The sequence below is a fragment of the Triturus cristatus genome, chromosome 1_2 (genome assembly GCF_964204655.1).
Source record: "Triturus cristatus chromosome 1_2, aTriCri1.1, whole genome shotgun sequence".
Classification (NCBI taxonomy): domain Eukaryota; kingdom Metazoa; phylum Chordata; class Amphibia; order Caudata; family Salamandridae; genus Triturus; species Triturus cristatus.
In genome coordinates this window covers 666,055,042-666,078,221 of record NC_140580.1, presented here as the reverse complement: position 1 = coordinate 666,078,221, position 23,180 = coordinate 666,055,042, and the positions used below count along the sequence as shown (strand labels likewise).

The following is a 23,180-nucleotide window of genomic DNA, read 5'->3' as shown; positions in this document are numbered from 1 at the left end:
AGAACCATTCCAGAAGACATTATTCTGATGCAGAATGAGTGGCTCCGGCAGTAGAATAACATTTTATCAGGCATCACACCTAGGGCGATAAAGTGACCCTCATCACCAGATGTCCTTTTCTACAGTCCCTGCGGAACCCAGGGCACAGCACATCCCATGTTCTTGTCAAGTGCACCCTAGGTGTTTAATATAGCAACTGCCCGTGATAGTGTGGCGCAGCTACATGTGACGGCAGTAGCTCAATCCCCCAATGTGAGTCCCCATGGGAAACTTTCCACAGGGCACAGAAGGAAGGGGGAGACCTCACTGGGCCCTCCCATGAGCACGAACGTAGGAAAGTGCTGTCCGCGAATGGCCGGTGCAGCTCCAGCCGGGTCCACAGATGCGGTAGTGGGAAAGGGGGCCCAGTGTCCCTGGAAGGGCATTGGCCTTCTCCACTGAGGCTGGGACACATGCACAGCACCACAGGACTACAGCGGAGTCCCCCCCCACTTCCCGCACCTTGCAGCTCCTGATAGGCCGCATTGCGGGCTTCCGGGCACCTCCCTCTTTGTCTTCTGAGGTGGGGCGGCTGATGGGAGCTCGCAAGCTCTGACTTACTCTGGTGGTTGAGAATAGGGGCAAGCACGACCTTCCTCGTCGGTCCGCCCCCTTCAGGAACAACTGGATTTTCGGAAGCAGAGGTCTTTCAGCACAGCTCTCGGTGGTTGCGAGTATAACGTGCTCGGGTCGAGGTCAGGCTCCACTCACCAAGCCCTGCCCACCAGAGGAGCACTATGTTCCTCTGCAGCTTCTTGGTCCTGCTGCGAGGATGGGACAAAAAGAAAAAAAATGGAAGCGCTCACCATGCTCTAAGAAAAAGGAAGAAATAAACCCCTCACCATGCATACGGAAAAAGAACAAACAAAAGCGCTCACCACGCACTAGTTAATTCTTTCAGCCCTATTTTAGCTGGGGAGCAAAAATCCAGCACTTCTACAGGTCTTACTTGGAAGGAAGAAAAGGTGGTGCAGGACAGTCCAGTGCTGCAAGTCTTTTATATCCCTGAGACTTATAACAGGAGGCCAGCATGCACAAGCCCTTGGAGATTCTTCACAAGCAGGGAGGACACAGCATGCAGCAACCTTGTCCTTTCCTTGGCAGAAATAGCTACTGCAGGCCATCCCCAGAGAGCACACAGCAAAGGGGCAGTTCTCCTCCTCCAGTTTCTCCAGCTCTTCTCCTTGGCAAAGGTTCCTCTTGTTCCTTGAAGTAATCTAATCTACTTGGGTTTTAGGTCACATACTTGTACCCCAATATTTCTTTGATGTCTTTGTAGCAAGGGTCTCCGAACCCAGTCCAAACCAGTTCTGCATTCACTGGTGCAGCATGACCATAGGGGGCAGAGACAGCATTGGGCAAAAGGAGACCCAGCTTATTCAGGTTTAAGTAACTCTCCTCCCACCACTCTAAATGCAGACCAGGTCTATTCAGCCCTGTTCTGAGTTACCCAGGCAAGGCAGGGCACACCTCAACCTCCCTTAGGGATTGTCTAGAGTGAACGCACATCTCATCTCCTGTCACCCACACATCAGATGCAGATGCTGAATCCACAAACAGCCAGAGGCACACCGAATGGGGAAGTAAGAAAAAGCCCACTTTCTAAAAGTGGCATTTTCAAACACAGGATTTAAAAACCACCTTCACCAAACGGTGCGTTAATAAATTCTGAGTTCAGAGAGTCTAAACTTAATTTTCCTATTTTGTCCCTATTGCAAGTTACACATGTAAACATGTTACAGTGCAACTCCAATGTTACGCTTATGAGACAGGTAGCCTTCCAACATTGAAAAACAAATTACACAGTATTTCACTTTCAGGACATGTCACACACACTAGCACATGTCCTACCTTCCACATACACTGCACCCTGCCCATGGGGGTACATTTGGTCTATCTTAGTTGTGCCTTACATGTAAGGAAAGGGAAGGTTTGAGCCTGGCAAGTGGGTGCACTTGCCAGGACAACATTTGCAGTTCACAACTACGCATGCTAACACTACAGTGGTAGGTCTGAGGTACATTTACAGGGCTACTCATGTGGGTGGCACAACCAGTGCTACAAGCCCACTAGTAGCATTTGATTTACCGGCCCTTGCCCACTTTACAAGGGACTTACCAGTAAATCAAATATGCCAATCATGGATAACCAATCATGTCACAATTTACACAGAGAGCATATGCACTTTAGCACTGATCAGCAGTGGTAAAGAGCCCAGTATCCTATGGCCAACAAAAACAGGGCCAGAAAAATAGGAGGCAAAAGGCAAAAAGTGTAGGGATAAACCTGTCAAAAGGGCCAGGTCTAACATTTAGTCTCAAAATGAAATGGTAGTACATGTGGCCCTAAATCTCACATGACACAAAGAGCAGGCAATCATGTTCTGTCCGTCGGCGTTGTTCCTCTTCTCCCATGATAGATATTCCCTAAATGGATGTAACATTATACAAAATGGTGTAGTGGCATAGGTTTATGCATTTCTCATTAAAAGTATAACGTAAAATGCAAGAAATTATGCACGATTATGCTAGAGTTAAGAACGAGCCAGCCCTATTTATAAAAGGGCATATTCTCTATTAAATGTGATAATGTGTTGGTATTAATTCTCTGATAAGAACGGTAGGTGGCTTGCAGTTGGAATTATCTGTTTCTTTGATTCCCCACAGGAGCCTTTAGATGTAGTAATCACTTTATTTAACACCGTCCTTCAGAAAGCGGGTGGTTGGCAATGCCCTCCTCCTCTGTTCAAAGTACAGAACATCTCTGTTTACTCCCTCATTCTTGGCTGGCCTTACTGGTTAACAATGCGAAAGTTCCTGACCTGTCCCTGGGTAGGGATGTGTAAAATGTGCGTAATTTGCTTTTGAGTATTTACAGAAAATTCTGAAAAAATGATGTACAATGCAAAACTGTAATTTAGCTCTATGTTTTAGTGTGAAATATGTCTAAAATGGATGTGAGGACGCAATTTGACATGCAAGAATAATGCGAAAAACACAAGTTTTTCGTATAACAGCACACACGTCTTTGTCATTCACATTGTTCCTATGTTCCTGCACTGTTATTCAGCAAAAGTGAAGTAATTATGCCATGCGGTGTAATGGAGTAGTTTTAGAAATGTATCATAACAAGCATAACATAAAATTTGCAAAATCACCTGAGATTACAGTGGCGCAACAGAAATTTCGCTCACACCTACCCTGGCGCTCCTATATTAAATTCATTTTTGGGAACAGGCCATACAAGACATTTTAACGTGCCCTTGGTTAGCCTGTGTGTTTGACTGCAACTACAAAACATTTTGAAATATCACATGCTCACAGAGCTTCAATATCAGTTCTTAACTGAGTATTGGACCAGTGAGTATATAATCATTAAGCATTCACCACAAACACCCGCCTCACGGACACTCAAGTGTTCACACTTACATTGTTCTTACTGGCTCAGACACTCAAGTGTTTACACACTTACATTGTTCTTACTGGAAGAGTTGATTGTAGTTATGTGCTGACCAGCAGAGGTGGCCACTATTAAATGGGGTGACGGGGCAAGGGGGGAGGGTGGGGTGGTAAATGGAAATAGAGCACACTTACCTGCAGGCCAGCCAGCAGGCCGCCGCCTCTCGCTCCTCTTCCGCTCCTCAACAACAGGAACCAGAAATCACCTAGGCTCCTGACTCCCCTAGCCAATCACGACGCTGCAATGCAGTGTTGTGATAGGCCTAAGCTCTGTGGTTCGGCACTGAGACGGAATGGGAACCTGGTCATGTTCTCCACCCTGGATGTAATGCACCATGGGTGGAGAACATGCAAAGTGCGTATGAAGGTTTGGCTGTCCCGGGACGGCCGAACAAACATTCAGTGCACTTGGAGTGGGAAAACCACTCCTACCCCTCGCCCCTGCTCTGTCATCCCTGCCTGCATCAGGAAACGGAAAAATAAAATGATAATAACGTTGGTTATTATCTTTTAGTATTCCTTTAACTACTGCTTCCAGAGCAGTGAGGTGACGCTCCTCCACCTTAGCGGAGAAGAGCCGCTGCTGCTGACTAGTGACTGCTGGCATTTTTTAAAGGGAACAGTATTCCGAATCTTAGAATTAGCAGACATACATGGGGTGTATGATGTTGCAATGTTTTTTCTAGGGAATACGTTTTGTATTAATAATTTGGACATGTGAAATAAATGTATGCAAAATTATTCTTTATGCACTGAGATAAGATATTTTTTCTCATCGTAAGGTCCTTCTACATCTTCCTATGTTGTCACACATTGTCCATGATGCATCCAATGTAAGCATCTAAAGACCTCTATCCAAAACTTAAGAGCAGGCTCTTCATAAGCTTTAGAAGGGCCAGGATAACAGCTACTTGTGAGCCCCCTGTCACATCTCTCCTTTGATATGTTATGCAGGTTGAACTGGCAGGATACTTCTACCAAGAGTTTCACCACTGTGTGTATATTTATATTAACTATCGGTGGTAGCCAGTAGGTAGTTATAGTTAGGACCTTGTTTCCATAGGAAAACTAATTTCTGACTTGCCTGTATCTTTGGCATCGTTTGATAAATCTTCACAACATTTTCCCAAAAAAGTGCCCTGGTGAATCTTGTTGTGCATGGAAAGTTTTTGGCTGATCCGTCAAGCGGGGGCTCAGAAAAAAGTGTGTAAAAAAAGTGTGTTTTCCCATGTTAATTCTCATAGGACCTTTGAACGCGCCTACAGCCCGAATTGCTGGATGGAATTACACCAACTTTTTAGAGAGGTGATTTGTTTACACAGACTGTGCGATATGTTATTTGATGTAAATCCATTCAGTGTTGAGAAATTTAAGAAAATACATTTAGTGATATCTGTGGCCAAGACGACTTCGCAAAAAAGAACAAACTCATGCAGGGAAATGCAGAGCTCTGTTTGTCTGCCAACACTTGAACCAGGAAGTGTTGGCAGCCATCTAGAGACTCAGCTCCAGCAGAGTCCCAAATCAAAAACGTAAAAAAAAGAAAGGGGAGCAAGGTAGGAATACCTTGACCTCCAAACCGTAGTCTTGGGGGCCCCCCTGGGACCCTGCCATGGTTTAAAAGCATTAAAAAAAAAGAATTCACAAGAAATCACAATATTCATGAATTTGAAGGAACAAATAAAAAAAAAAGTGCGGCCCCATGTTTGCTTTTAAATGCCCCCTAGGTGGCCTTGGTCCCTGGGACATAACATAAAAATAGGACGGGGCGCACAGGGCTCCCCTCTTTGGGCTTATAAAAGCCATGTGGACCACCACCACTTCCCTGGGGCAGTGCTTTTAATTTATGGCGAGATGCCAGCGTGGCAACCCCAGCAACCTGGGGACAGCCACAACCCCAGGAAAAGTTTTAAAATAAATGTGGAGGGCCCGTGTGTCTCTGCCACTGCCTCGGGGACCGCCACCTCCCTGGGGAATTTAAAATTATGTAGGGCCCACCTGCATCCTGGGAACAGCCACCTCCCCAGGGCTAAATATAAAATTCAAGCAGGAGGCAAATATGGCCTCCCCCACATTCCAGGAAATCACCATCTTCCAGGGGCAATTTATTACAAATAAGAGGGGCGCCACGTGCCCCCACCATAGCCCCGGGATTGCCACCTACTTGGGGCTGACATAAATATATATAAGGGCTCTGTCGCAGACCCCCACCCCCAGGGACCACCACCTCCACTGGGCTAACTTCTACAATGTGGGGGGGAGCGTGCGGCCCCCTTTTGGAGCTATTTATGGCCCTGGGGACTGCCACCCTACCTCTCAAGGTGCCTATACTTGGGAGGTAGATGTTAGCTTTTGTCTAGTGGAAGCTGACATTTCCCACCAAGCAAATCAAACATAACTCTGCTTTCTGCAAGCTCGAGCTCTCAAACTGCTCTGGCTTGCAGAAAGTGGAGTTTTCATCTGTTTCCCTGCATGCATATTTGCGTGCAGGGAAACAGATGAAAACATTTTCTCTGACAGACAGGGAGCTGACTTTCAGTAGTCCGCTGTCTGTCAGAGCAATGCTGGCTCCCACCAGAGGCAGGGAGGGGGCTGGGACCGTGGGGGCCTTGAGGCTCTCCCCACGACCCAAGTGCTAACTGAGTGCCCTGGGGGCGTGCAGGTGACATGGTCGGGAACCGGGAGATGGGGACCCAGGTCCGTAATAGCCCGGGGACGGGGGCAATGCCGCCCCCCTCCCTACAATAACAAAAGAAGCATTTACTTCTGTATAATACAAATCATCCCTGTGTATTTTCTCTGCTTTTCCACCATAAAAAGTTACCTGTAATCAGTGATGGAGGTGTTTGCATCCATGCCGTTATCAAGTGCAATATCTCACGTAGTGTATGTGATGAGGCGATTCTTTCTTGTCATCTGCTGCTGAGACCAGAGATTGTGTTCTAAACTTTTAAAAATTAGAAGTGTGTAAACTTGCCTAGAAACTCCACCTATTTGGACCTGCCCCATATACATTAGCGGTATGCAGCGTCTTACCACACTTTTCTCAGGATGGTGGCCAGCTTACTAAAAGGCCCCCCAGCACTTTTCCGGATGATTTTGGAGATGGGTTCTTGTTGCCTAGGAAGACGATTGCATCTCCATTACTCATAGAAGCTCTTACCTGTGTAAAGTACAAATCATTTAAGTTTTTTTTTTTCTGCAGTTCCACCTTTTAAAGTTATCTGTTGAAGACGTTTGAGTAACTATCACATTGGCAAAGTTACAGATACACAAGATCACTGGACACATTTACTCGGTGTCCTTTATGCAGCTGTAGTGTAGTAGATGCACTAAACTTTTACCCAACGAGGTAGCACTTACTAATTAGGCAGTAGAAAGTACTCCAGTTGAATAGAGGTGCTGCAAAAACGGTGGCGTCTTCTTGGATAAATATGCAGGGCAAGATTTATTCTGGCACAAAGCACATCCAGAGAAAAGGAACCTCAGAGGGAAGGAAGTAGAGATATAAACAAAGCAAGTGTCCGAGTTGAAGCTCCACTTCTGTAAAGTACTAATCATCCTAACTTTGTACGTATGGCCAAGGCAAAGCAAATGTGTTTTCACTGCATTTCCACTGAAAAGTTAACTGTAATCCGTGATGAAGGTGTTTGCATCCTTGCTTTTCTTGAGCACAATATCTCACATAGTGTCTGTAACTGGGGGTTCGTTCTTATCATCTGCTGCTCAGACCAGAAATCGTATTCTAAACTTTTAAAAACGAGAAGTTTGAAATCTTGCCTAGAAGCCCGAGCCTTTGGCCCCACCCATATACATTAGCGGTATGCAACGTGTTCCCATCCTTTCCCCAAGATGATGGACAACTTACTGAAGGGCTTCCCAAGAATGTTTCCCTATGATTTTGGGACGCGGTCTTGATGCCTACAATTACAATCACTTCTCCACCAAACAAAAAAATCACTTCTGTAAAGTACAAATCATTCAAGTGTGTTTTCTCTGAAGTTCCACCTTGTAAAGTTATCTGTTGAAGAAGCTTGAACAACAATCACATTGGCAAAGTTACAGACACACAAAGCCACTGGAGACATTTCCTCTACATTGTTTACGCAGCTGTAGTGTAGAAGATGCACTATACATTTACCAGACTGGGTAGTACTTATTAATTAGTCAGCAGAAAGTACTCAACTTGGGTAGAGGTGCTACACAAAATGGTGTTCTCTTCTTGGATACATACACAGGGCAGGATTCATTCTGCAATGATGCTCATTTCACAGAAATGAAACCTCAACAGGTTAGAGTTAGGAAATACATTTTTAAAAAACCACTGAAATTCACTGAAAATAACAAAGGTTTAAGGGATGTTATAGTTAGGAAATAGAATTTAAAAAACATTAGAAACTCACTAAAAAACCAAAGGCTACATTAACATTATAGTTAGGAAATAAAATTTAAAAAATCCTTAGAAATTCACAGAAAAAAATCAAAGATTACAGTGATGTTTTAGTTAGGCTGCATTTTACTCATACAAAACCAGAGAAATGTAGCAGTTATAGTTACCTGATCTAACTATAACTTATGCCCCGGCAGTGTACTGCTTATGACCTCACATATTACATCACTCATGACATGGTCAGTGACATGCACCTGACTGAGGCCTCCATCTCGGGCTAGCACCACGGGCCTGCACAGCATGAAGGAATCTGCCCTGCCTTCTGACCGTGATGGCTTGGTTCAACCTTGACTCACCTTCGACTCGCCTTATCCTGCCTTCTCTGTACCCCCTCATGGACTCCTGTAGATGTCTGAGCTCTGCGTCCCCTCAACACTGCCCACTTCCAGGGAGAGGCAGGCATCGTACAGCTGACCATGGTCACATTGGCAGCAGACAGGGGGTAAGAGAGACTAGAGCAGAGGGCCCTCCCCAAAGGGGGCAGAGGCGGCAGGTGTTAGACCAGTGTGGCTTGCCTTGCTGGGAGCCCCTCCTCCCGCAGTCTCCTGAGTTCTGTGTTGCATCCAATATCTAAGCAGTGAGGGGGCTAAGCGAATCAAGATATTGGGCCTTGGAAGGGAACTGAGGAATCAAGGACCGCAAACTTGGACTATCCCCCTCTCCCACTGCCTCCAGGTACTAACACAAGGAAGCGCACCCACTGATCTCCACTCACCACTACTTGTCAGCCCCACCTCGCCCTCCATCAGCAACCAGCATTCAGGCGCATCCAAGAGTACTTCAAGTCGGCACAACCATCAGCCTGCTCTTGCCCCCTCACAGCAAGAAGGAGTTGCGGTGCCAAAGGCAGAGATCAGTGGTCAGCATCCTCTTGCAATGCCCTGAAAATCCCACACTGAAAGTGCCCGGGCTAACATGCTATAAACAGTACAACTTCTGCTGGAGGCCCAGCAATATCAGACAAAATGGGCATGCAACTGACCCTTCTCAACACTCTGGCAGTGTTTGTAGTAGCCATCAACTGGAAACTTGGAGAGCTAAGCTTATTCCTCCAAAGCACACAGAACAATTCTCAAAACAAAAAGCCCAGATGTGGGTGGGGCCCAATAGTGAACAAGCTGGCCTCCCTACCCGTAATGCAGGGCAGCTTATGCACACAGCTCAGAATGGGAACTCGATTTGCCAATATTCCATTTTCAGAGGAGCAGCCCTACCATGCAACACAAAAAAGCATGACTGTCCACCCCCAAACAATCTGGACCAAAATCCCAACCTTACTGTTTCCACAGTGAGGGTCACTCCCATCAGCAAAGGGTGTCATGGAATGACGATGACCAGACTAGAAGCATGCCCGTCACCAACCCCAGGATGAAACCAAGCTTCCGAATACCACGAAAAAAAATGAAGCAAAGAAGGACCCAAAAGAGGAAATGCCAGAACCAGAAACCTTGGTCTAAACGAGGAAGACGTCTACCCCTTTTCAAACCAAAACCAGGCTGAACACAAGGACAAATTGCAGCCACATAAACACACACGTCTGAGCAATCAGCAGAACCTGCAAAGGGAATGAATGAACAATTCCCTATCAAAATAGACAGCAATGAAAAAATAGTGCCTGGCAAGGCAAGGAACTTACATCATCACCTGGAACAAAATTTGGAATGACCAACCAAAAACCCTTAATCACTATCTGTGGCTTGGACTGCAACAGAGAAACTCATCATCTGCCACAACTTATCTTAAAGAAAGCATTTACAACTCTGGGTTCCTGCAGCTCTGGGAATCACCCATCAGCCATATAGTATTCAGAAAACTTTGTATGGAAATCAATAAAACTCCTATTGCTGATCAAAGATAAAGACGCACTAGCGAAGAGGGCCCATGGTTGGATGACGTTGAGTACTTACACGGCACTGGGCCCTCAAAAATACTTCAATTTAGAATATTCAAAAAACGTTAAAATCCAATCCTTGAAATATCACTTGGGGCTATTACTGTGCACTCAGCACCTTCTGCACTGACTTAGGGATCATGCAGGGTCCACGTGCCCCCTATATGGAACATCCACAGAAGATCTGCTTCACCTCCTGTGCACCTGCAACAAACTCTGGAAGGAGAGGAGGCAGCTTCTTAAAGCTCATTTTAACCATAGAGAGATTCGGATTCAGAGGCAGGCCTTTCTGGCCTGTTTCGCACCAGAGGACCCACATTAGAACTGCTGTTTAGTACAATTTTTGACATTGGTGGCTAAAAAGATGCCAGCGGACTGAGGCAGGGGCCCTCAGCCTAACACAGTTCACAGCTGACTCAAAACACTTCTGTAGACACAGACTAAAGAAATTCATGCATTAACCTTTTTTATCTTCACATCTCTACAGTGTTTTAATATCAAATCACTCCCTTCCGGCAGAGGACTCTCTATCAAGGGCTATGCCCTCAGGGACACACTATTTTAGACTGAGACACACTCAAGAACTTAACTCGTAATCCACAATGGTCTACAATTTTTCTACATAACATTTGATCATTTTTATGAGATTTTTTTATGGTGTTCTTTATGCATTGGTTTTTAGTAACTATACTAATAAATTTGACGTGACAGTCACTGATTATAAAGAAAATACATCAAAATACGCCTATTATAAGTTCTGACAGTCGAGTTCGGTCATCACAATGCCATCAGTTGAGGTCAAAAGCAAGTCAGGTCATGGAGCATAATTAAAGCAGCTGTTTAAAGCAACAAATGGAGCGTTGCTTTTCTTTCATCTGCTGACAAGCTGAGATTATGGGGGTCATTAGTACATCAGGCGGATCGCCGCCACGGGGCCGGCGGTGTCCCTCTGCCCACCAAATGTCCCTGGTTCACCCCCGCCATATCAGTATGGCAGGGGGCACCGTGGCGAATGGAAAGACCATCCGCCGCTTTTACGCCGGTCGGATTGCCGGCTGGGCAGAGAAGGGACACAATATGGCGGCGGTGCCCGCCATCCATATTACTAAGGTTGCGGTTGGATGCCTTTCTATGGCGGAGACTCCGCCATGGAAAGCCATGCAGGAATTTACTATTGGGGCCCGTTACGGGCCCCTGGGGAAGGTGGGGGGTAGGGGGCCGCACTCGCGGGGTACCTATGGTACCCCCCTTCATTGGCATGCACAAGGTGGCAGGCACCTCGCGGTGCCTGTCACGCTGTGCAGGCCAATGCACAACATGCAAATTTGACATTGTGGCAGGTGCTACACAAAGCACCGCCCGCCACAATGTTAAATATGCAGGATGCGACTGCCAGGGTGGCGGTCGCATCCTAATGGGCACAGCGGGACCGCCGCACCTCTGGCGGGCGGTCCCATTTACCGTTACGGTGGCGGGCAGACTTTGTCCATCCCCCATTGTAATGGGCCCCTATATGTTTTTTTTTTCACCCCTTACATAGAGAAAAGCTAGAATATTTCAGCATGTTTCTACACATTTCGAGCTGCTGCAGTTTTTGTTTTAAACTGACTCATATTGCACTGTTTCTAATATCTGTTTGTAACAAATATTTAACATGTTATTAATATGTTTAAGTTTGCACTAGAGATTTTATTTTATTCATCATGATTGCAAACATGCCGCTCTTTATTATGAAAGAGCTACTCACCATGGTTTTAAGTGGTTTGTCGGAAGGTGACGGTGGGAACATATATTATATGGGATAAAGTACTCCCTGGCATCCATGATAAGGTTTGTGCAAGCCACTAAGGAGTTCCATAACCTGTATGTGTGCACGTGTGTGTGTGTGTTTATATAGCCTTGGGGTTAGAGATAGCAATCCTTCCAGCACAGAAATCTACAATACAATCAAAATACATTGTGTGCAGATTTATGAATGTGATCTAGAACAATTGGTCATTGGGCAAGCACTCCGTTCCAAATAAGGACTCCGTCAGATCTCTGCCTACGTAGACGTAGAATGGGATCTTCTTCTTTAGCTTTCGTAGGTAGTAAAAGAACAGCATAGAGAGGAGCAAACTCCCTCCTGTTCATGTAGGAAATGATCCCGACACAAATCAGGGGTATACTTGGGCAATGGGAGTGAAGTGTTAGGTGGAATTGCACATGCCATAATCCTTGGGAATGGCCACAAAGTGACTATCTCTTTATGGGTAAGATTGACACGTTCCATCATACCAGCAGAATCAGATTTTATTGGGTGCTCTATATATCATATCAATTAACGGCCAGCTTGTAATGAGTGCCAGTGTCTTTCAGTATGGACCACATCTCTTTCAAACCACACATATTTAAGGCATTGCCACTTGCCCTATACTTAATTTTTTATGCCAACCATGCACTATTTTTAACATTGTCCTTTAGACTGATTATAGTCTGTCCTTCTCCTTTCAGAGATATTACATTTTGTGAACACTTTGTGTGGAAGAGAATGGTTTCTCAGCCAATCAGAGTGCTTCTAATGATGGCATTTACTATGTTTGCTGTCCTGCATGCTACGTTAGTGTGAAGTTAAGGTAAGCTAGTGTGAAGCGGCGATGTGAAGAAGATAGGGACAATGGATATGTCATCAATCTGATTTGGAAGACCTTAGATGGACAGGTGCTGAAAGCCAGTTATTAAATTAGGCAACTATTGTTGCCCTTTCCCATCATTGCGCTCGCTTCCACTTGATTCCAGCCCATAATGGCAGATTAGGCGATTAACAGAGGTAAACTGCCTTGGGAGAGGGTTTTTAAAGCTCTTAATACCCTGAGCAGAGGGCAGTAAGGCTTAGGTATACCACAGGCATATACGCACACAATGTTTTATGTTGTTGTGTGGTCTCACCATAACAAACGTACCTTATTGACACCTGCACTGATAGTTGAATTAAAGCTGTAATTGCAGTGATGGCTGGCATCTACAGGAAGGGAGGGTGGGGACGCATGCAAATAATATATTTTAAAAACGTACGCGTAAAGAATATATTAAAAAAAACACTCACTTTACAGAACACAACGTCCTCGTTTCCAGACCTCCTCTTTCACTGGAACTAGATGTAGCAACTCCCTTGGCCAATCATGGTGCTGCTCTCATGCAGCATGAGAGCAGCGCTACGATTGGTGGGAGCGGCCTCACTCGGCACTCCACAGCACTCTGGAAGCTTTGGCTTTCTCGCTTGGAGCTGTTTAAAGTGTGCATTTGTGGCTGGCCGTCGCAAGATGTCTGGCCAAAAAGACATGCTCACTTTAAACAGTGCACAGCCCACCCTCCTCTCTGCTGCTGTAGCTGAGCTCCTGCCAGTCCTGATGCTCTGTTCGGAACGGGGCATGAAAAATAACATGGTAATAAATTATTTTTCATCTCTGGGGTTATTGGGGACTTTTAAGCGGGGTGACGCTCCTCCGCTCTAACGGAAATGCGAAATTGTCATGAAATAGAATTTTGTCTTGAATTAGTGCCCTGGCGCATTTGTTGATCATAACATATCTGCTGTTGTTCTTTTGCAGCTCTGCTGGGCTTCATTTTAAATGGCCTGACACTACTCTCCTTCTACAAAATCAGATCTCTCAGGACACCCCACAATTTCCTGATCGTCAGCCTGGCTCTGGCGGACACTGGCGTCTGCATCAATGCCTTCATCGCAGCTTTCTCTAGCTTCTTGAGGTACAGTGCATCCTCTTTTACATCACTGGTGCTTCTTGGCTAGGTTCTGATGTCTGATAAGTATACAAACAAACGACAGACAATTAAAGATCTACCTTAGAAATAAGCACAAACTCATAATCATTAGTAATCAGTGTCTGATTTAGCAACAGTGATTCCAAGGAAAAGCTCGGGATAATTGTTCGAAAAGCAAGTGACAACTTTTTAAACTCACTTTTTATTATTTTTTCATAATATATTAAAAACAGTCAAATTTACACTGCACATATTCAATCGCCAACTGTGTGTAACATAAAGAATCGACAGTGTTTCTTCATATAATCATTAGGTTAGCAGTAACCATATGGAAATAAAAGCACAACACAAGCATAGCTTAATTTCTTTATGAGATGTCTGTTTATGTCTGATCAAGCAGCACTACTTTCAGACTAGGCCATTTTAGAGCCCTTCTTTGGAATCGTCAAAGATGAACAAACATTGGATTCAAGTCAAATTCCTTTTCCTCAGGTATATGACTTAGTTCAGCAATGAAAACCATTAAAACGTGCTTGTCAGTCACTGTAAAGTAACAGTAAAGTATCAGGGTATGTTTCGGTTGAGGCATGAGTCTACTTTTAGAGAGCAACCATTGGCAAAGCTGATTGGTCTCTCCCGTGACACCGGGGCTCAGACCTATTAGCTTTGCCAATGTGTTATTCCTTTGGTGGTCCCTGTGCATGCGCACACAAAGCAACCATCTTGTTTTTTTTCTGAAAACATAAGAAATGTGTTATAAGTTCGGCAGATGGCTCCATCAGACATGACGTCTGCCTGTCAAACTTGCAACTTGTTTTTGTTTTTCCCCAAAAAATTCCCAAACCGGGATTTCGTTTTGGGAAAAATCAAAATAATTGCCCTCACCCTACAGGAGTTGTTTCCCATGGTGTTGGGATCATGTGAAAGTTTCACTGTTGCTTATCACCAGGTTTTTCATTGTGCTGAGGGAGAGTGAAAACTGACCACTTGACCGGTTACTCTGAATTGGTCGGGCGGTCGAACGGCCAAAACTCTGCCAAGTCCACGCTCCATCGAGCTGTTGAAGGAGTATGTCAGCGACGCAGTCAGAGTAGTCTCCGTCGAGGACATACTTATGGTCTGCCCGACTTTAGATCAGTTAGTTGGACCAACAGTTTTGTCGAGATGAGACTCCCTCCCCAAACTCTAAATCAGGTCCTAAGTCTATATTGGATACAATGGGTCCGTTGCCAACAGACAACTAAAAATCGTCATTAGGCGAGACCTCATAAGATATTAATTTAGCAATATCCAGTCATACATGTCATGCAAAAAAACAAACATTAAGGAAAACAAATGTTTTTTAACAAGCTATACACTCTTATTCGATCATTCTTTGTGTATGGATCTCATCAAATGAATACAATTGATGATTTATCGTGTCAATAATTTATTTCTGTGCTATGATATTTTCTTTGTGCCCTAATTTTTTTTTTTGTTTGGTTTGTTCAAGTACAATGCAAAAACAGAAACTACATTATTAGGATACTGGAATGGGAAACCAACTCACGCTTACCACTTACCCACTAGTGTTTAAGTGTCTATAACAGAAATTTTCAAACGAAGAGGAAACATGTTTGGTCCTTATATTCGAGAAGGGCTGTTTTCAATGAGCAAAACATTTTTTGATGGTATTTCCTTTTACGATATAGGTAATGTCTGACAAGTACATGGCATCAGTCGCGGCTGGTGCAGGTAAGAGCAGTGCGGTGATGACACCGGGTTTGGGGGGGGGGGAATTTCGACAGACGACAAAGAGGGGAAATTAATTATTTATTTAATGTTCCATTGTCATCGTCTGTTGAAATCTCCCCTCCACCCAGCCCCACCACTCTTACCTGCACGGGCCTCGGCTGCATGGCATGGGATCCTCATTTGAGACTATGGGCCCGATTCACAGAACTAACTTAAGACAAAATCCTAAACTTACTATCATTTTCGTATTCACAGAAGGCACTTACTCATTTTGGTATTCACAGAAGACACTTACTCACTTCGGTATTCTCAGAAGTTAGGAGTCCTAACTTTAGGACTCCTAAATGCCTTCTGTGAATACCGAAAGTCTTAAAATTAGGATTTTTCTCAGTTTTGGAGTCCTACAGTTAGGACTCCTAACTTTACTACTACTAAACTGAGAAATATCCTAACTTTAAGACTTTCGGTATTCACAGAAGGCATTTAGGAGTCCTAAAGTTAGGACTCCTAACTTCTGTGAATACCGAAATGAGTAAGTGCCTTCTGTGAATACCAAAATGAGTAAGTGCCTTCTGTGAATACCAAAATGGTAGTAAGTTTAGGATTTTGTCTTAAGTTAGTTCTGTGAATCGGGCCAAAAGAGTATAGTGAATACCGCCTGAGGCTCTTATTCTCAAAACTCCCCACCCTCTCACCACCGACTCCCTGTAACCAGAAAGAGTAATAACCCAACCTGGCGGCATCATACAGTAGAACAGTGGTGAAAGATGCCTAGCTGCAAGACACAATGTTATACACACATCTTTATGTTAGCAACAAGGTTATAATTAGTACACAGAGGAGCCAGAAACGGAAGCAACAATTAAGAAACAATTCAGAACCAAGAAATAGGAGTAAAGAGGCCAAAGAAGTGGGCATAAAGAATGAAAAGAGCAATAAAAAGAGAAGAAAACAAAATGATAATTTCATACAGCACCTTCATGCAAACACTCCTTGTCATGGTCCTTCTACTAGCCTCTGGTTCTATATCTGATGAAGCACTGGTAATTGTAGCAGAGGAGGCCTGCAGAAAATGAGTCTTTCCGGAACTGCTTTTTCATAGGACAACACCATGCATGACCAGAACGAGTAGTTATTAAATATACTGTTTCCTTCTAAATTGCCATTGCACATTCTTGTTCTAACCAATCTATGAGCTAGTGAAGTTACCAATGCAGGTTTGCTGTATGTTTAGGGGCTTGGGCAAAGTTTGACCTAAAAAACATAAACTACAATCCACATACTGGGAAAATTAAAAAGTTAATACGTTTAGCAAGTTTGTCTTAGCAATTGAATAATGTCAAATAGCAAATGTCCTATTGTCATCCCCTCTGCTCTCTCTTTACCCGCTAATAAGCACAAGACCCTTCACAATGGTGACCTTCTGAGTCTTTCATTTTAAGACCTACTTCACCAATAGTAGCGGTAGCCTGGACCACACTGGCTGTACTTCCTGATGGAATCTTCCCCATCCCTGCCACCCACCCTTGTGTTTTTTGTGCCCCCTATGTTGATTCACTGATGCCAACTAGGTCTTGATCTGGTGTTAAACATTGCGAGTGCTTGGAAGTTGACACTTGTCTCTTTCCTGTGTAGAGAAAACAAAGTGAAGCTTGCCTCGAAAGTAGGACATGTGTTTGATGTATTCTTTTCATGGCGATCGGCTGTTAACATTGGCAGAAGCTCCCATGTCACCCTATCAGCTCAGTGTTGTGCCAGGCAGGGATGTGACTACTCATGCACATTTTGGTGCTTCAGTGTGCCTTCCTCTGGGCACGCAACTTTTGTTATTTCAATGGGCATTCCTCTGGGAAACTCTGGCCAGATCCAGTACATTAATCCAATTTATTGACTGAGCCAAACATCTTTGGGCCTCATTATGATATTGGTGGGTAGGCATACACGGGGTGCACACCAATGCTGTAGCAAAAGTGGATGGGACTTACACATGGCCGGACTAGGAACTTTAAGCAGCCCTGGCAATTTTGTTGGACCAACTCGGGGAAGGGGAGGGGAGGTTCCAAGTGTAAAGCACTGATACTTTTGTGACTGGGGGCCGATATTGCAGCTCAGCTGCAAATCCGGTGCCAGTAATCAAACTGGCCCCCAACTCTGCAAAACCAGCCCCCACCCTTCCAGCCTCCCGGGGAAATGCCTGCTGCCTGGTACGGCCAGTCCGACACTGGACTTACACCAGCATCAGATTTACGGGAGATCGTGTGCATGACAATGCATGGATTGAGTCACAGGGGTCTCACACAGATATTACTGTAGTTGCAGATAGGTTGCACACAGCAGTGTGAGGCTCATGGAAGCTGGGCTTTACTGGAAACAGATTATGCGGGATCAGCAACAGCATCTCATACTGTCCTCAGGCAGGTCGCAGAGGTGACAGGGAATCCCTGTGGGTTTAGTACTCCTCAAGGTAATGTTCTGAATATTTGGTCTTAAGGGATGGCTGAATATGGCAGGTTTCCTACGTGAAGGGCAGTTTACTTAATTTTCTCCTTCAGGTGCAGCACCCACACAATCTCTTCACAGTCCTGGTGTGTTGTCTTTTTGCCATAAAAAGAGAGACATCTCTCGCCTTCCCCTACCCAGGTAAAGTAAAATGTGAACACTGCAACAACCATCAGGATCAGTATATATCAAACACAGCGACAGCCGGCTTGAACCCAAAATGACCACTGAGATTCAAAGTTACCCCCAAAACTTCAGCAACAACCTGTCCTTACAAAGTGTAATTTCCTTTAAGGTATACCACAGCTCCATGGCAATTAGTCATGGATTTACATGTGCACAGGCTTCCAGACTTCGTTCTGACCAATCACGTGCAGTTGCTCCCCTGCATACCTTCAGGAAGAGCCTAAAGACTTGGCTCTTCGGCTAATCCCGGAACAGCACCCCCACCCCGCCCCCCAGCGCCTTGAGACCCTCACGGGTGAGTAGTGCGCTTTAAAATCCCCTGATTGATTGATTGATTGATTGATTGATTGCTGGGGTTCTTCTCTCCCGAGCATAAAAACACCTAGGGGCAGATTTACAAGCCCCTTGCGACACTTTTACGCCACCGTTGCGGCACTTTTGTGACACAGCGGCGGCATAAACCATGCACCACGTTGCGACTTATTCACAACGTGACGCATCTAGGCAGATGCATCATGTTGTAAAGTCCTGCGCCACATGAAACCTGCATCAGGTTTCATGTGGGCGTTCTGTCGCAGGGTGGGCGTTCCCTCGCAGGAAAGCCCCGTAAAACTGACACAGTGAAACTACAAGATTTCACTGAGTCAGTTTTACGATGCTGCTGCATCAAATCCTTACGCCTGCTTGAAGCAGGCGTAAGGAGTGACGCACCATGTTAAGTATGGGTGGCCCCTGTGCATTGCAGGAGTTGCGTCACGCTTGAGACGCGACTCCAGCAATGCGCCGCCCGTACGCCACAAGATGCGTCACGCATCTTACCCTCCTTGCACCATGGTGCGCCGCATTGTAAATGCAACGCATCCGTGGTGGCGCAAGGGGGGGATTACGTGACGCATCTGTTCTGGCGCATCCCTCCTGATTTGCAGAGATGCGCCAGAAGTTGTAAATCTGCCCCATAGTATGTGAGGCATGGCAAGCAGTCCATCTATTTGCATAATAAATGCAGTTCTGGCCTTGCTTTGGACTAATTATTGTTTCACTATTACCTTTGTCAGGTAACAGGCATTCATGCTGAGACTGGCTCGATCCAGGTACAGTCGGCAACCAACAGTTCTGTCTATTCTTTTCACTTAGATTTGAATTCAAGCCAGACAGTTGCAATTGGCCGGACAAAAAATCTGGACTAACGTGGGAACTGAGAGAGTGGCACAGGGGGAGACATGGAGGAGGGAGAGCAATACCATGCTATTGAAGCTACCCTTAAGGTATACAAAAAAATATGCAGGACCCCAGTTCAGCAGTGCCGAACCTCTCATTTTTCATACCTATTTTTATTACATTTTCATTTTACAATAATAAACTTGAGTGGGCATCGCTACGGTATACATCTTTACACTACACATACATCTCTGTTGCAGCTCCTCGCGTACACCATAACAGGTATAATATTTAACTTTGAAGCCTGTTGTATAGCCTGTGCCACCCATGTCTGGTGAGTAGCGCCTGAGAATCAACAGGATAACGTGTCAGTAGCTTGTGCAGGGTGAGGTGGATCTGTGCTCATCTGTGCCACCAGTCCATGATCCGCAATGATTCTGTCTCACTAGCCAACCCATGTGTCCTTGTCTACCTTCCAAGGCCCTGTGTGCTCATATCACTGCTTCATGTGGGTTTTCCAACTAGTAACTACCTCCTGCCACATCTCTGCCAACAGGTTCCTACGAAGCTCTCTGTAGTCCTCTAGGAGCTGCACCATTTTCTCCGCCCTTGCTCAAGTCAGCAGCATCCATCGATCATGCGGTGGGCCATCTGGACACTCACAGTGCCTGGAAATATCCCTATGGGCCACCCTGAGTACTAAATCCAGGAATTTATATCCAACTTTCGCAGCTTTCCATCTGCCATAGAGGCTTAGCAGCAGGCAAAACTTTGCATTTCTTAGACCTTGACAATCCAGGGCCTAAGTCTGCCACCGCCTGCTCCTAAGTACGCGTAATCACTCGGCGGCTCCAAACATGCAGCCAAAATCTGCATCTGGATGGGCGAGTGCACCACCTCTCATGTATCAAACAATCTTGTGCACACCACAGTCAGTCAAGGAGAAGCAGTCAACCCATTAATCCCATATTAAACAGATTCACCTGTGAAATCCAGTAGAAAGTATCCTCACTACATGGGGTGCACGTAAAAAGCCACGTACCTCATTATTATTAGCAAATCCCCAGCACACATCAAAACAATAACTTTTAGATCAGAAATCAAGGCGAAGAAGAAAGCACAAAATATCTTGGACATATGTGAGTTTTCTTGTTTTTTAATCCTGTGTATCTCCAGGCTGTTTTAACGTGTGCTGGGGATTTGCAAAATTTTTTGAATGTATCTGTTGGCCTAGGTCACAAAGTTTTTGAGGAGGTTGGTGGTTCTCCTCACCCTGCTAGCACCGTCACCTAGATATTATTACCCTGATTAATCAACTAGTGGTATTTTCCTTTGTGGCGCCTAAAAACCTACAACAAACATACCATTGTAGCTAGTCATTTATTGTACCTCATTATTAGTCAGCTACCTTCAGCCTTTAGAAATGCCATGGCCTGTTGATGAAGGTGGGAGACACCCATGTTAAATGGAGTTCCCTCACTGAGCACAGCTGAGCACTCTGCCGGCTGCCCGGGGTCCACGCAGGAGACCCGCTAAGAGGGCGGCCGCCTTAGTGCCACAAGAAGGCACAGGAGGCAGCCTCCCAGTGTTTGGGACTCTCAAGGGTCTTGTAGGTCACGTCACTTCCGGGGAGTGGGGGCGGGGGTGAGGTATTTATACCTTCCCCTGACCACTGGGTGCCCTCTTTGCCCACTACCCTGATGCCGTTTCCCACCCTACCTCATACCCGGCATGCAAGCAGGGTGTGGGTGGGGGGGGTTTTGTCTAATGTATTCTTTTGTGTTGCAGGCGGAGTTACATGGCGATACAGAGGCTGTAAGGTACATATGGGTACCCTCTGCAGGAGCACAACAAGGGTGCAAAGGCCAAATATCCACAGGGAGGTTCTCTGGTTGGACCCTGGAGGAGCGACGGCGCCCCGGTAGTCCCATGGGCATTTGTGGACCTGAGCAACCGAGGGTTGCCTGGCAGGCTCCGACCCCTATGGGCGTGAGCAAAAGGGGTGGGCTGTTGGCCCACTGGTGGGAGGTGTCTTCTCTCCCCCAAAATATGACAAACACCTTTGGGCAAGGCCCGGTGTAATTTGGCTCATCAGGTGGCAGGCGGCGAGGGGCTGCCTGCCTTGGGATCGCCCGTAAGCTAACCCACCCATCTTGGCATTGTTGTAATGCTAATAAACCTACAGCAATATTTCTTTCCACAAACAAGGTGTCTTGTCTGGTTATTTCTCTGAGATTGCTGTTGGGGGGGATGGTGAGTATTGCCGATATTGGCACTATGTAAGTAACAGCAACACATCAACATAAGGTAGAGCTCCAGTCAGATCTACTGCCCAAAAAAACATGCTTGGTCTGCCAGAATTACACTTTGTCACTTGAACACATCACCAGGGACGCTTGCCCCTACAGCCCACCACCGACATCCTGGGACCTGCACTTCCTTTCTTAGACAGAAAACATTGAAGTCTATTTGTGGGTAAACAGTCCCAAGTATGGTTTTCCCACAGTGCTCGGGGAGCTTAAATCCATGGAAGATGAATGCCAGCGGCTTCAAACTAAGTGAGGCTGACAGGAAGGTCCTGATCACAGACTTTTGAAATAACAAGTTTAGACCTAAACATGTTTTTGATCACACGAGTAAGTCTTTGATAAAAAAAGAAAATATGTCATGGCCATCCTATTGGACTTTATTCTGAATATAAATCCCCAGCTACCATAGTTGGTGCAAGCGGCTTCGCCAGTTCAGTTTCACTTCAACATTGATCTCTGGTGAACCCCCAAGGACGACTAACTCTGAACTGGGCTATGCCAGCAAGCTTTACCTGGGATTACCAGCACGTCAGATCCAGCATCACACCAGATTCGCTGTACTCCCTGCATTGCAAAATGCTGCAACCAGTAACGTAGGAAGGGAGTGCAGTGGGTGTGGGCTGCCCCGGGTGTCATCACTGAGGGGTGTGACCAAATGGCAAAAATATGTGTTTTAAACACATTGTTTTTAACAGAGTTTTATGTAGCGCGAACTTGATCCAAATCAGGTATCAGAGCGCTTTACATAGCACCAGTTGCATTACATGAGCACACATTCATTTTTGTTTTTAAGCACGGGAAGATTATTTGATTTGCCCAGAATCACAGGATGTCCAGCGTCATTGCCGAGACTCAAACCGTTCCCCAAATTCAAGGTCCATCGCCCTAGCCGTTAGGCGAACTCCTCTCCCCTATATTTTTGCCATTTTGTCAAGCCGGGGGTGACAAGAATTTTCCCATACCGGGTACCACCTGACCTTGCTACGCCACTGGCTGCAGCACTTCTGCAGGCTCCAAAAATGCAACTCTCCTTCGTCTGCTTTGAAGAGAAGCTGCACTGGCTGCCTGTGGATAAAAGGGTGACATTCAGGATGCTGTGCCTCTTTATGCCTGTGTCAATACGAAGCCCCAGCATCTCTGCGGTAGAAGAACCTGTACAGGTTTCCAGACGCCATTTGCCTGAATCTCCTCCATATTCCCAAATCCATTTCAACGGCGCGTGACACAAGCATCTTTGGCGCAAGCGCTCAGGCTTTGGAAATGGAATGACCTCAGGCTCCCAGCACTGCTTAATTTGGGCATGTGTCGGAAGGGATGGACACCGGGGACTGGGACTTCACTTATCACCAGTCTTTGATCCAGAGCAAGATAGAGAAAAGCAGAAAAGGGAAAAAGAAGGAGAAAGTGGAAGATAGAACAACAGTGACAAAGAGAGAAAGCAGGTATTACAAAAAGAACCTGCAAGAGTTAGATAAAGAGAGGAAGTGAGCATGATAGAAGAAAGAGGCATAAGGTAGAATCAAGACTGGGCATCCTTGGTATTCATCAACTCTGTCATGTGCAGACTCTCAAAGAAAAACTTTGGGCCCATGCATTTATCCTTTTTTTGTAAATTAATCACTGCCTCCCGATTTAGATTTCTGATAGGTCTATTCGGATTCCAATTCGGAGAGGAAATATAACTTCTTTTACCT

The 23,180-nt window shown here is 45.5% G+C and overlaps 1 protein-coding gene across 1 annotated transcript in view; it reads left to right on the top strand.

Moving 5' to 3' along the window:
* RGR (retinal G protein coupled receptor) overlaps positions 1 to 23,180 on the top strand; it is a 146,109-nt gene that overhangs the window by 14,743 nt on the left and 108,186 nt on the right. Inside the window, exon 2 of the mRNA XM_085615103.1 lies at positions 13,429 to 13,585. Coding sequence (XP_085471229.1) covers positions 13,429 to 13,585 — 157 coding nt within the window. The remainder of the gene's footprint in view (positions 1 to 13,428; positions 13,586 to 23,180) is intronic.